Source organism: Anoplolepis gracilipes, chromosome 6 (genome assembly GCF_047496725.1).
Source record: "Anoplolepis gracilipes chromosome 6, ASM4749672v1, whole genome shotgun sequence".
NCBI lineage: Eukaryota > Metazoa > Arthropoda > Insecta > Hymenoptera > Formicidae > Anoplolepis > Anoplolepis gracilipes.
Genome location: NC_132975.1, coordinates 7357391 through 7371684, shown reverse-complemented (window position 1 = coordinate 7371684; position 14294 = coordinate 7357391). Strand labels below are relative to the sequence as shown.

The window sequence follows — 14294 nt, the reverse complement described above, 5'->3', positions numbered from 1 at the left end:
TGATTGATGAGAATGGGAGGAGGACGAGGGCGCGGTCTCACTTATGGAGGTAATCGAGGCGAGTATACGTCGACCGCGTACCTGGTAACGTTGGGGGTAGCAGCGCCCGCAGCAGGACTGCAGCAGGCCGCCCCTGGAGGCAGTGCTGTGCGCGGGGGAGGTCAGGGGCGACGGCGAGCCCGGCCTCTTCGGGGCACCGTTGTACGGCACCTCCATCTCCACGAATTCACGGTCCTGGAAAAAACAATAACAGACGAGACTGTTGAGTGAGAGGTTTCTTACGTTGAAGAGAAGGGCCTTGCGGCGGGACATAAGGTTCATTCATGCGCAATAATGTTGATGAAAATATTCGTCGAGCTGTGAAAAGCTCGAATAACAAATAAGAAAACAAGCAGGATAAACTAAAGGAAAAGAAAATAGAAAATGTTAAAGGACACATAATGGATATCCAATAAACTATTGAAGAAATCGAGATGAGAAAAAAAAGAATAAAGAAATATTGGAAAAAAAACTGAAAGAGTATAGTGATGCAAATGTTGAAAAGAAAATCCAACGAATTCACAATGAATAGTGTAGCTGAAGGACGGAAATAAGCCATTGGACCGGATAAAGAGAATGTAATAAGAAAAACTACGACGTACGGATCCTCCTAGTTCCATTCATCTTATGAAAAAGAGCAAGGAGTTGTGAAGTTGAAAATGGCACCAATTTTCAAGTGGGACACATTAATTAGAACGAGTGGCATTACTGGAAAGCTTGGTTTAAGCTGTGCAAGATAGGACATGGATAAATGCGCTGTTGTTGGAATTATTACCTAAGTAACTCCGTGTAATATTGGACATGCAGAAGAAATGATTAAAAAACATTGCTGCGTTAGCTACGACACATTTATCTGCATTAGCTACAGCGGAAGCGTATCTATAGAGTCATCATCACACACGGTTTTAACCTGACATAAATAGAATTATTATCTAATTAATTATTTTCTTCTTTAAATATATCTTATATTAATATATCAAAATGATTAATCGTGTATAAAGTGTGTCGCGGCAGAAATATGTTAGCACGTTTTTAGCATAATCATATTTTACACTTTCTTGACCATATATAATATATATTCTGTCTAAAATATAGAACTTTCCTAATGTATTTTTTATTAAATATTAATTTTTAACGAATAATAAAATTCTCATATTACAACTAAATAATTAATTAATCTACTTTTGCATATACTTTGATTTTCCTATGGCAAACAAAACAAATAAATGTATTTCTCCACATGTTATCAACCTAAGTTCGCTTGTCATGTATTGTTTAATTTATATACAAAGTTTCTGGTTAACCCGAATTACTGTGAGACGAGAAAACAAACAGAGAAAGCGAAGCCACCTCGTCGTTGCACTATTTCATGTTCATGTTTCATCTACAAATTTCTGCTTAGAATGCATTGTATTTCGTACTAAGGCAGTTATTAATACTTTAATTACACCTGTATGTTATCACATAAGTAAGCTACAATAGGTCAAATGTAATATAACAATCGATGAAATATAATAATTAGCAACACTAGTTTATTTATTTGCTTCAGAAAAATTTAATTCCAATCAATACTGGGATTTTAATAATATCAATGGTAACTTTGATCCAATATTTGTTCATGTTATCTTTTTATAATTTTTTATACATTACTTATTAAATAGTTAGAAAAACGCCAGCTGAAAAAATCGCGCCTTTTGAGAGAAAATAATATTTCGTATTGGGTCTCGTGGAATTTATACTTTATTTTTTCAATAAAATTTTTTTCGTTTTAATTAATTAATAGTGTACCAAAATAAAATAAATATCACACGCGTTTGAAGATACAGAACATCATAAATTGTTTAACTTTATATCTGGCAGAGTGATAGAAAATATATATATATATATATATATATATTTTATTATAAACTAAAAAATTATATCGAAATAGCCAAAGATAGATGTAACAAAATTTTATTACAAATATTAAATTTTATTGATAATTTATTTGAATAACTTTTAATCAAATTGTTCACATTTGCAACTTAACATGTTAAATAATTCTTAACACTATTATTGCTAATCATGCAAATAAAAATAAAATGCAATTGTGTAAAAAGAAAGTATTCTATTTCAGATATTTTCTCAAACTTTCCTTTCAAAATTAATATCAAATAGATTTTCTTTTTACATTCTTCGCGAGATATTTCTCATTGTTAGTTAAATTACTTGAAAAGCTCCAGTAGATGTACGAAAAACTGAATGGAAGATTCTCTCTCTGTGATTCGCGTGAAAAACGAGGTGTCTCAAAGAAATCCTGTGGGGACGATGCTCGGAAAATGGGAGGTTATCGAGTGATCTTGATGTCGGCCGAGTGAACGTCGCCGTTTCTTCCATGTCGCGCAAAAGGATATTGCTCGTACAGAATGGAGCAGCACCTCGATCTCCTTTGCGATAAACGCCCTCGAAACGACTCGACGTGATCCACGCAAACTGGGAAACACTTTTTCCGTGCGAAAATTGATGATCGTAATCGCGGTAACTATTTTCTCGGCATTTTACATAATTAGCAGGTTTACGCTACTATATTATACATAATTGACAGATTGCTTTAGCAGATTACATTGATTAGCGTTTAGAATGAAAAATCCATGCCTTTTATTTTTACTCCAATATACTACTCTGTTTGGTATATAATTTAATATATTAATAATATTATTATAATTACACGTTACGTTTTATTTTTTAATATGCATTAATATTTATTAAAAAATCAAACAGACTTTAAATGATAAAAAATCAAATTCTCTATTGTAATACGTTGTAAAAGAAGAAAAGAAAAGCACTACAGATGTCTGTTATTCTCGCACTATGATATAATATGGATCGATACAAAGTATTGATGTCAAAAAGTTATCGTGTCATGTACGAAATGGCTTTCGTCAGCTGTTCGAAGAATTCCCGAGGAAGCCATATCTTTCAAAGGTACAGATGGCTTGTATTCGAGCATAGCCGATCTTGGAAAACCACAGGATTACTCACAAGAGACTGTTCGTATTTCAACGCGCGAGCTATCTGAAGAGACGCGATTTGTCGTCGTAAAACCCTCATTATTCGAGCCAATGTATTCTAATACTGACGCAAAAGTTATGCAATTTGTACAAGAAACATTGCGTAGGATTATCCATAATAATCCCGCAATTTATTCAAAAGAGCTCGTACAAATATGTATATTACAAATAATATTATACACGTATACTATAAATAATACAATGTTTAAACGCGGACGCATTCTTTTCATACAATGGAAATCATTTTGCTGATCTCTTTTATTCATTCTTTTTTAGGGAAAGAATGATGTTCGGACGAACATTTACATATATGGATATGGCAACCCTACTGCAGGATTATTCACGAAAGACCTATATTCTATGTGGCAGGATCTTTCTTGCTGCCTTCGTGGAGACCAGATTAGACTCGTCCTTATCGCCTTGCGTCCTCGGGAGGGTAACTGAGCGTAGAAATAAAACGAAGAGCCGCTATGAGGGCGGAGATATTTGTCCAATAAAAGATACCGCTCGTCTCCCCTATCCCTGTTATTTTCTCGTGAGAGCTCGCGATACGCTCCTGCGCGTATCGTATTGTTCACGCGGGTAGTGCGCGAAAGGGAACGCCGCTAATGACGGTTTCAGAAAGATGGATGGGTTAGATGCGCCAGTGTACGATGGACCGATCGATCCCTCGAAACTTTCGCCAATCCCGTACTCTGGTGGGCAAAGAATTAACGCGATACTTGAATCTCTTCAGATTTATCAACAGCTTTTTATCCCTTCAATATGCGTATCGCTTTACATGCTTCATCAAAGTTTTATATATAAACTGATTTTAGGAATCATCGATTATCGTATTTAATAATTATAGCGTTATACGAAAATCGTATGAGTTCCATTTTTGCTCTAGACAGCGGACAAGCTTCTCACATACGATCATTTACATTTAATAAAATAGAATTGAACGCTTTTTAGAATATTTTACTCATCAGTAAATTATCAGATGATTTAATTTATTTGTGCAAACGCTACACTTTGAATATTAAAATTAAAAAGAAAAATCAGCAGTGAATTTTACAAACATGCGTCAATTTATTTCACGACGTCGTTTCTCGTCTTTCGATGTCATAATTCAATATAGAGCTGCAATGACGGGATCAGAAGATCGTAAGACGCGATCGGGATGCATATGCATTCCGGACGTGACACATTCCCGGCGTTCGTAAATCAGCGATTGTGACATTGCTTCATAAATAACTCGATACGGCATCGTGACCTGCCATGCTTCGCGATTTTACGACCCTAACGGCATATCGATATACTCATGCGATTCCCTTACTTGGCGAAAGGGCAAGTCAACACGTAACTCCGTATGACCTCTCGGAAACTTGCAGATCTTTAGATTTTCTCTATGCTTCTTCTCAGAAAATATAGAAAGATATAATTACTGTCGATTTCATACTGTATTTTATCTCCCTAAAGTTATTTTTAAATAATTAAGTTATATTTATTTACTTCTACAATATTTATACATTATTTTTTAATTATATATATAATAAAGACTTTTAAAAACTTAATATAATTATATTAGAAAATATATATTTGTCACTTTTAGATTCTCTTAAATACTGATAAACTTTTGTTCTTGTTATTTGCTATTTTTTTCTTTCAAAATAGACATATAGCTTTTAACAATAAAATGACATAGCAGATGAACTAGTTATTATACAATATTATCACTTTTTATTTTTATATCCATTCAAATTTCCTGTATAATATTTACAACCGTGTACCTGCGTCATAATAAAAAATTTAGTTGTTTTTAAAATATTAGAGCGACACTGAAAACTGAGAGAGGTGTAATAGTAACTTTTAAACATCCACTCACATAAAAGATATAGTTTCCCGCAATGTTTCTTCGAGAACGAGTATAATATCGTGTATGCATACCATAATTTCTCGAGAAAGTCTTCTTTAGGTTTCTTGTGCGCATAAAATCACTCACCACTATTTATTTTTACAAATACGTCTTGTACCATGCAACACAAACCATCGCGTAAAATAAGTTTCGTATTTAATACAATATACGAATGTCAGTTTAAATGACAATTTTACTCCTACATTTGATCTCGGAGATTTTATCACGATTTTATTACGCGAAGTACTCTACGTCACGGGAATGTAATGGATCATAACTCCTGGTTTCGGTTCGTTGACAGTGAAACAATGCGTTACATCACATGTAACGATGCAACTCTCATGGCGATTGCGGGAAATTAATTGGAACATACGGCAATTACGACGATTTTATGCAATCATTAATGATGGAAATATTGGATGGCACGACGTGGAAGTGGTTGTCTATTGCATTCGATTTTATATTTCATTTCTACATATTTATGTCATAATAAAATTATCCGCGTAAACTAATTATATAACATCGTACATAAAAATTCTCAAAATTAAAAGTGATAAATGTTGAAATGGATTCAATATTTAATAATAGTTGTAATTATATGATAAATCATCCTCTCGAATAAAAATGATAACAAGTAAAATACCTGCGACACCCAATGCAATAATTATAAACATATAAGCGAACAACTGTTTGGTTGACACAGTATTTTACAACATTCCGTGGCGAGGTACAGAATTACAATCAAGAATAAACGCATTGTCAGAAGTACAGCGACGGAATTGCGAGCATGCATTGTCTAAATGCCACGGTATCTGTGGAATCAACGGAATGACCGCTGCACATACATACGTCGATATCAGCCGCAAACCGACGACATACTGCATATCAGACATCGTCTGTCCAACGATACCTAGACCAATCGTCAGATTCATCAAGATAATCAGAAGCGATACGTTCGAATACGCTACACGATAATTTTGTAGACTTTACGACTATAATGAAAATACCGAGACGCCTTTGAAGATGTAAACCGGATAAATTCTATATTGATATTAGAAAAGAATGATAAGTTTCAAACATTTCTGGAAATATTGAAAAAATTATTAATAGATGAAAATCCTTCAGTGTTAAAAGTGTTGCAATGAATGTTACATCAAATGTACTATATATAAGAGGTTCACAAACTTATGTATTTACTATGGTTGCAAAGAAAACTTTTTTCTGATTTGATCTATTGTTTTTTCACAATTTCTCAATTTTTGATAAGAATAATAATTTTTCATAAGAATAATATTAATATAAAATATTAGTATCTGACACTTAATGATAAATCGTCACAAAATATTGCGTATCTTAATTCGCTGTGGCAGATGTCTCACGGTCAAAAATTTTATATACATATGTAATAAGATATAAAAATCTACCCGAAAAAGCTCAGGTCACGGCTGCGACAGTCAGAATACAGTCAGTTACTTTATTTGCTCCATTCCGTTCCAGTAGTGTTCTCTATTTAGACTTTCACTCTTTCCCATGAAGATTTGTTTCCAGTTGGCTAATATTAAATTCAGGAGCGCCCATGCATACTACTTTTCGGCAGGCAATGCATACGTAACTGCGAACTAGCCACATTCTATTCACCTATTTCTTCGGGGTTGATTTCCGAGGAACATTTGTTATGCGAGAAATGTGCTATTCTACGAAACACGCGGCGAAACTCACTGAAAATTTATCTAATGAACGGGAAGAAAGAGGAAACACGGATGCGACATTTTTTTTTATCTCGACTAAAACAATATTTTACGACAACAGATTTTTTCGAAACGTCAAGTATTAACTGAACTGTATATTTTTCGTTGAAATAATACTTGACATTTCGCAAACTCTCACGAATTGTTCGGGCGTACTGTCATTTTTTTTCACTATTTTTTATCAAAAAATTTAATTAAATATATATCTCAAAAAGAAAAAAAAAAAAAAAAAACATACATCACAATCTTTGTCAATATTTTTTCAGTCCTAATGGAAAATGTCATTTTGCAACGATTTTTCAAGACGCACCAAATATAATATTAATTAAATTCTAACATTAAAGATCGTGATCTACAGTCAATTATTTATCAGAATTTAATCACTTAATACATTTTATTGATTGATTACTGTCTTATAGCAAAAAATATTCTTTTCATACAATTTTATTCCATTTAAAAATTATTAACGCACTTTTTCAGGCAAATGCCGGCATTGATTCTATTCATTTACATGATCTCTTCAAGAATCTCATTACAAATTTATTCAATTCTACTCCCAAATTTATTTTAACTTTAATGATTTCGTTGCAATTCGAGAAGATAGTGCGCGTATTTGTTTTAATGTGAAACTATAAAGCATTATATCATTCTCGAATAGATTTTACTTTCCATCTATCCTTTCTTTGCCAACCATCTTATTATTACTGGTAAAACTATCTGGTTTGAAAAGAAAAAAACTAAAAAAATTTCCCGCAATGCTTCCACAAAATCAATAGACTGTAACCTTATTTCATTACATTTCGAGATTTTCAACCTTCTTTCGATATATCTTCCAGTCACTTTAATTTTTTTTTTTACTGATGATTTTTCGCCTGACGATTGCACTACGCAAAATGAAAAAGCTAACAGTCGCTATCATCGAATCGCTTCTCGATATCGTGACGGACTATAATTAGTCACGGTGACGACGTACCACGTCTACGATCCTGATGACGTTCGATCGAGCCCACGACTGCGGCCCGGAAGAAATCAATACGCCGTTCCGAAGACACCGACGATTGGCCGCGTCCATCAAAGACGAAGAGGAACTTTCTTTTAAGAGGAGAAATCAAGACAAAATAAAATAAAACCGGGTCAATAGATGATTGTTATATAAAAAAAAGATTAAAATCCCAAACTCTTTTCTCTTTCCAGTAATATATAAAACCTATTTTATATCTAGATTTATTTAAGTATTATGCAGAAATATCTGATACGATAATAACAAACTATAAATCAGTAATTGCATATTTGTTATTCACAAAGGCAGTGCATAAATTGAAATGGTGATTGCACTGTTATTTCATCGTCTTAACCGCAACCGTGATGTGCTCCCTTCACGTGTAACAATGCAAATTCGCACGAGAGGCACAAGAATTCCGCTGGAATATCCACGTGAAGAAGAGAGAGCCACTCTATCTCTTGTCGGATTCTCGAAATATCTTCGCGTTTGTACGAATGCTAGCGGCACGATGACGTAAAGAGGCTCATCTAGTATGCACTTTGGTAGTCCGCGCATCTGTGTGTGACGGGTCTGGGTGAGAATATCCAATTCTGAGCGGACGTTTTTATGACGAATCGCGCAAAATGTGTTCTTTTATTGAAAATTTATCTTTCTTTGTTTCTCTTCTCTTCCTCGACAAAAAATATTTAATAGATATAATTTTTATTTTATTGTTCGAAAATTTTGTTAAATAACTTTGTAGCCCTGTTTCTTGTGACATGCCATATGTTCCATTCTGCGTATAATACGTAAATATGGCATGTTACGTATATAAAAGATGTGAACTAAAAGTATTTCATTCTTTGACTTATTTTATATTATAATCACTCTAGAAATTAAGTCTCAAGTCTATTTTTATATTATAATTATCCCTTCAATTAAGTCTCAAATCTATTTTTAGTTAAAAGGTTAAGTTTAAATCAATAAAAAGGTAATTTATTATTTATGTCAAGTATTACGTTAAGTATTTGTTATTTGTTATTTACTTTCTAGAAGAATGATTACTTACTGTAAAATGACATTACATTCTATAAACTTTGATTTAAAATAACTCCTAAGTCTTTGTTTAAACCATTCATTACGAAAATTTCCAATATCGGAAATTTTGGCATTACTTATTTTCCGATTTATTGACATATTATCGACATTGTGTATTGACGTTATCATGTTTTATATTTTTATCAAAATCATATACAATAAAAAAATATTAATACTAATATTAAACTAATTGATTTTTCACATTTTCTTTTTTTAGTTTTTTCAAAAAATATTTAAAAAAAATCCAAGAAAATTAAATCTCCACTCTTTACGAACTTTAAGAAAGATTATTTCCGAATTCATCAAAAATACTTGGCACTTTCATACGTTTCTTGAAATACTTTGTATATTACACTTGGCACGAGCAACTGATACACATTTTAATACCATGAGACCCAAGTGTTAATATTACATGTTAATAGAAAATGCATGCTTAATTTATCACACTTCTGGGAAACATGTATTTGGCTTAAAACAAGTATCTAGATCGGTTCACGTCCGCGTCCAAGAGTATAGTTCGCGCGTTGGTCAGCAAATTCACCACGTTCTTCTTTGATCAGCAGAAATCTTTTCTCGGGAAACATCTCCGTGTCAAACATCACGCGAAAGTTGCATTTTCCAGAAACATTCTATACGATTTGCGCGAAATTTGAAGTTTGGGTTAAAGATTCGCTAGCTTTGTGGATGGATGACGTGGACAACGAATCGATCGAAAACCTGACCCCGTAACCCGACGACGTCATTGTCTGTAATATAGGAAGTATCCATCGTTAAATGACACTACCGTTGCAGTATCAGAAATGTTGACTTTAATGATAAAATTAACTACATAATGATGACCTGCCTGTCAAAGTTATGTCAAGCTAAATACAAACATTTTGCGCATGTTAATAGCTAAATATATTCATTTGCTTTTGATTATCAACGTAATTGAATTTAAAATTAATTATTTGACTGACAATGAGTAGACTGTAACAATAACATTTTTTATTTACCATGTTTCAAATAATTTAATAAAACGAGCAAATATAATATTTTTTCTCTTAATAAATTTTATATAAAAAATAAATTGTACATAATATATTATATTATTACCAGGCATTTTCTGTATAATTTCTAAGGTAGTAAAAAATTTAATTTCCAAGATAGTAAAAAATTACTTACGTGTGTTAAAGCATATCATAAATTATAAAAATACATTAATTAAAAATTTAATATTAAAAATTAATTATATAACAATCAAATATCAAAAACTCTCTTTAAATTCAAGTTATTGTTTGTACAAAATATAAATTGCCCGATAATGTAACACAAGTGATACAACCATATGTAACCAAAATTATCCCCCTAACTAATGTATAAGCGATATTCCCAAAGGAACAAAAGCAACCTAAAAGCAAACTCCATAATATTATTATTTATAGATGTACGGTTGCGATATATAGAGCAAATATACAAGTTTGTTCTATTGGCATTTGTCCATGAAAGATGAATAACCAGTGTTACACCAAGCAGTCGTTTTTTTTTCTCTCTTTTATTATATATATCTTTATTATTTTAGAAATGCTTTTATACGAGAAAATTGTAATAATAAATTACACAATCTTTTTTATTATATATATTTTTTATTCGTAATAATTCTCATCAATTTAATTTTTTTCAGAAATGTAACTTCTATAATTGATAAATATAAAGTTGATATAAACATATAAAAATAGACGAAATAAAAAATAGAAATTACAAAAATCAGTAAAATTACAAATAAATTTTATATATATACATATATATATCAGTTTGAAATAAAAATAAACTATTTTTTTAAAGGCTTGAGAAAGACAGACAGACAGACAGACAGACAGACAGACAGACAGAGAGAGAGAGAGAGAGAGAGAGATATTCCTCTGTGTGACTAAATAATTTCTGAAGCTTTTGTAGAAATTTAATTATAAACTTTTATACAATTGGATTAAACAGAAATACAATAAATTTTGTATTTCTCTTCTGTATAAATTTTATTACATATTTTTTTATTGTATATTTTAAATATTATGATTTTAAGTTTAAGTCTATTTTCTCAATTTTTTAAAATTTAAGAGCACGTAAGTAAATATATAACCTTATACACATAAGAATTTTTACAAAATAAATTTAAGACCTTATTGCATGAGAAATTAATTAATAAGGATCACTTTTATTCTCATATATATGTATACCTGTATTACTTAAAAGCATATTCCTATTTTGGAATATCGAATTATATCGACTTCGGCGAATCAACCTACACTCAACTTCCACAGATTGACCCATATCATTCTGTACGCATATTCAAAAGCTTTGATATAATAAATTAATTTTTCCCTCCTACAAAATTTCACTATTTATATTCCAATTTCTCTAGTGGGTGTTGCACAGTCTGCCATTACACTTTCGTATAAACTACGACGCGTATTTTATAATTTCTTCGATGTGCCGATCGTGTACATATATACGTCATGATTGATTTAATTAAGCTTGCATATCTAAAGTTTCTATATGCACTGTGCGCACATATACAAATATGCTCAACATAGGCAAGATGCACTAAAAAAATTTTGTTCGTAATTACAAACCTTTTTACAAAAGTAGAACTTCAAATTTTTCTAAAAAATACATTTGTACTTGTATTAACCCTTTTGTTTAGCTTCTAACTTCTTCTTTTTTTTTAGGCATATCTATTATATATAACTTTTATAATTTTACAATGTAGAAAAAGATATAGAAAAAAGTATGAAGTATTAAAATATAAAGTATAAATATATGTGTTTTTGACTTATATATAAAGTTAGATTATTATTCTTATGTTATAATTTTAATTTGTGCACGTGTCTAGTGATACAAGCATAAATTATATATAAAAAACTATTATTAATATATTTTAAAAAATCAAAATAACTCAACATAATGCGAATAATATCTTATTTTATATTTTTCTATTTTCTTCTCCAATTTTATCTTCTTCATGCATATATGTATTTCTCATTTTATTTATATCTCATATTTAAATTTTTATTGCATCTTGATCCTGTATCTGCATTACACGGGAAATCTAAGATGTGACATCCTAAATTTATGCGATCTCATAATACATACGTTTCTGTAACAAATCCGTAAACGAGGATTGGTACGCGAATATATTCGGGCTCGATAGCGACTACAAGCGTACGCGGCAACCCTTGTTCGCACAATCAAGCACCCTCCCGCCGGGCTAAAATTAGACGAGCACGGGGCGTAGGTTTATTCAAATTACTCGCACACAGTATTCACGAAACAGTCTACCGGATTTTCGAGGTACCCATTGAATTCCTAGCGCGAGAAGTGGAACTGTCGACAGATGCATTCGCGACGATGCAGTTGCTTTGTCGTTTTGCGTCAGAGGGATTAATGACGGATGCTCAAGATATACTACGTTTTTGTGCGAGTTGTTTTCGCGTCCAGCGGTGAAGGAACACCGCTTTCATGAATAATTAATTATCATTTCGTTCATTAATCTATCTTTGTCACTCGAGACTTTATATGAAACTTGAAAAACCTTAAATAATGATAGCAAAATTCTTTATCGTATTCTAAGATAAAGTTTTCTTAATTTCGTTAAATATCATTCTTCTTTCTATAGTATTAACGAATATCGATTAACTATTGTTATATAAGTTGTCAGTATTATTTCTATTTTTTTGTTATTCTGTTATGAGCCTAAAAAATGATATTACAAATAAAATATGCAGTGTTGTATAATGTCGAAATAACGTATGTAACGTTCTAAAAAAAAACTTTTTTCATTAAGAGATTGGAATCTCTTCTTTTGACATATCTAAATGACGTAATTTATAAAGACAGAATATTATCTAGCATTACCTTAAAATGACATACTAAACAAAGCCTTTACGTGGGAAGTTAATTTATCGATGAAGATTTGAAGGGCTTTGGGGTGAACCGACAGGGACTTAGAGGATTTCAGTTTTCCTATACGAAAACGCGCCATGCAGCTGTTAGTAGACAAAGTAAATACTTACCGTGGTCTTCTCCAAGCAACGAAGTAGGTGATGATGCTGCAGCTCAAAGATATCCTCCTCTTTGTAGAACTCCTCTAGCTGCAGCCCGCTCTCCTGAGCGGCCAAGCGCGCCTCCGCTGCCTTCTTTTTGCTCACGAAGGCGGCGCCGCTCGACGCCTTCGCGATTCTAATGCGCGCCAATCTGGCTTTCTGTAACAGCAAAAAAAGGAAAATTCGTTTTACTTTTCTGTTTTTATCTCGTGGTCTCAACACAAAAGACACAAAAAAGTTTAATCAACTCTTTATCACCTTACTTATAATATGTATCCATATATAATCATACTCAAATTTATATAAAAACACAATTTTAGAATTTAAAAAATATGATAAATATCAAGAATATCATAAATCAGTTATAGTTCCAAGACTTGAAAATTTTAATTCAGTAATGTATTTTAAAAGAATTAATTGCTTTTTCATATTGTTTCTTACAGAATCTAATATATTATATATAATTATTTTGATGCTTGCTTCGAAACATAAACGTAGTAATTTTAATCGTGAAGAAACACGCGAATGATTAGAATGAAGATTAATCGCACTATGAGATAAATATTTGTAATAGTATTTCAGGATTAAGTACGTGCGCAAGCTTTCACCGCGGATAAATTCCTGCTAAGGCCAGAATAAACTTTTATCTTAGCGACGTGACACACGGCGCCTGGACTTCATCGTGCCTCTTTAAATCCCCATTTTACGCCGCGTGGGAAAGCTTTCAGTTGACAAATGACCGAATTTTGCCGTCGCAAATATTTTACATAAATTCTTGCCGATGAAAAAGATTCTTCTCAAGAAGATTTGTTTTCAACGAAAAGCAATATCTTCTTTTCGGTATAATTTTGTCTCCCCTAAACTACAAAACTTTTTAACAGCAAAACTTTTTTTTACCTTTTTACCTTATATTTTATAATTTACAAATATATATATATATATATATATATACATAAATAAAATCTGCAAATTATAAATAAATTATAAGTTATTTTTAATAAATTATTATTTTCTTATGTATTGTATATGTGCTTCGTTTTAGTATCTAATTTTTTAATCGCATGTCTAATAAAAAAAGGTAAGTTACATTCACTAAAACTGCAGGAAGATGATAATCGTTACACATATTATAATTATGAAACAGTTAGACTTTATCATTAAAACTCCGCAGATAGGTTTTGTTCAATAAATAAAAATGTAAACTAATGTATTTATTAATTGACTTTACAATTAGTAAATAATAAAATAATTTGTTTACTAATTACTATCGTTGTCTAATGACATCCCGTCGAATTAATGTTTCGTTAAGACGAACGGGAATTAATGCGTAGTAATAATCGTAATAATCGTTGCTAATTCTCATAATCGTAAAAATATGATCGCGTTCGGCCTAGTATTTAA

General features: G+C 31.6%; 1 protein-coding gene across 9 annotated transcripts in view; it reads right to left on the bottom strand.

The window, feature by feature from the left end:
- Shal (potassium voltage-gated channel protein Shal) overlaps positions 1-14294 on the bottom strand; it is a 114918-nt gene that overhangs the window by 44850 nt on the left and 55774 nt on the right. For all 9 annotated transcript variants that reach the window (XR_012046964.1, XR_012046962.1, XR_012046963.1 and 6 more), the window contains exons 3-4: positions 12864-13052; positions 82-234 (exon numbers count right to left, since the gene is read on the bottom strand). Coding sequence is in view for 5 of the 9 variants with exons in the window: in XM_072894913.1 (XP_072751014.1) it covers positions 82-234; positions 12864-13052 (342 nt within the window). In the remaining 4 variants the exon portion in view is untranslated. The remainder of the gene's footprint in view (positions 1-81; positions 235-12863; positions 13053-14294) is intronic.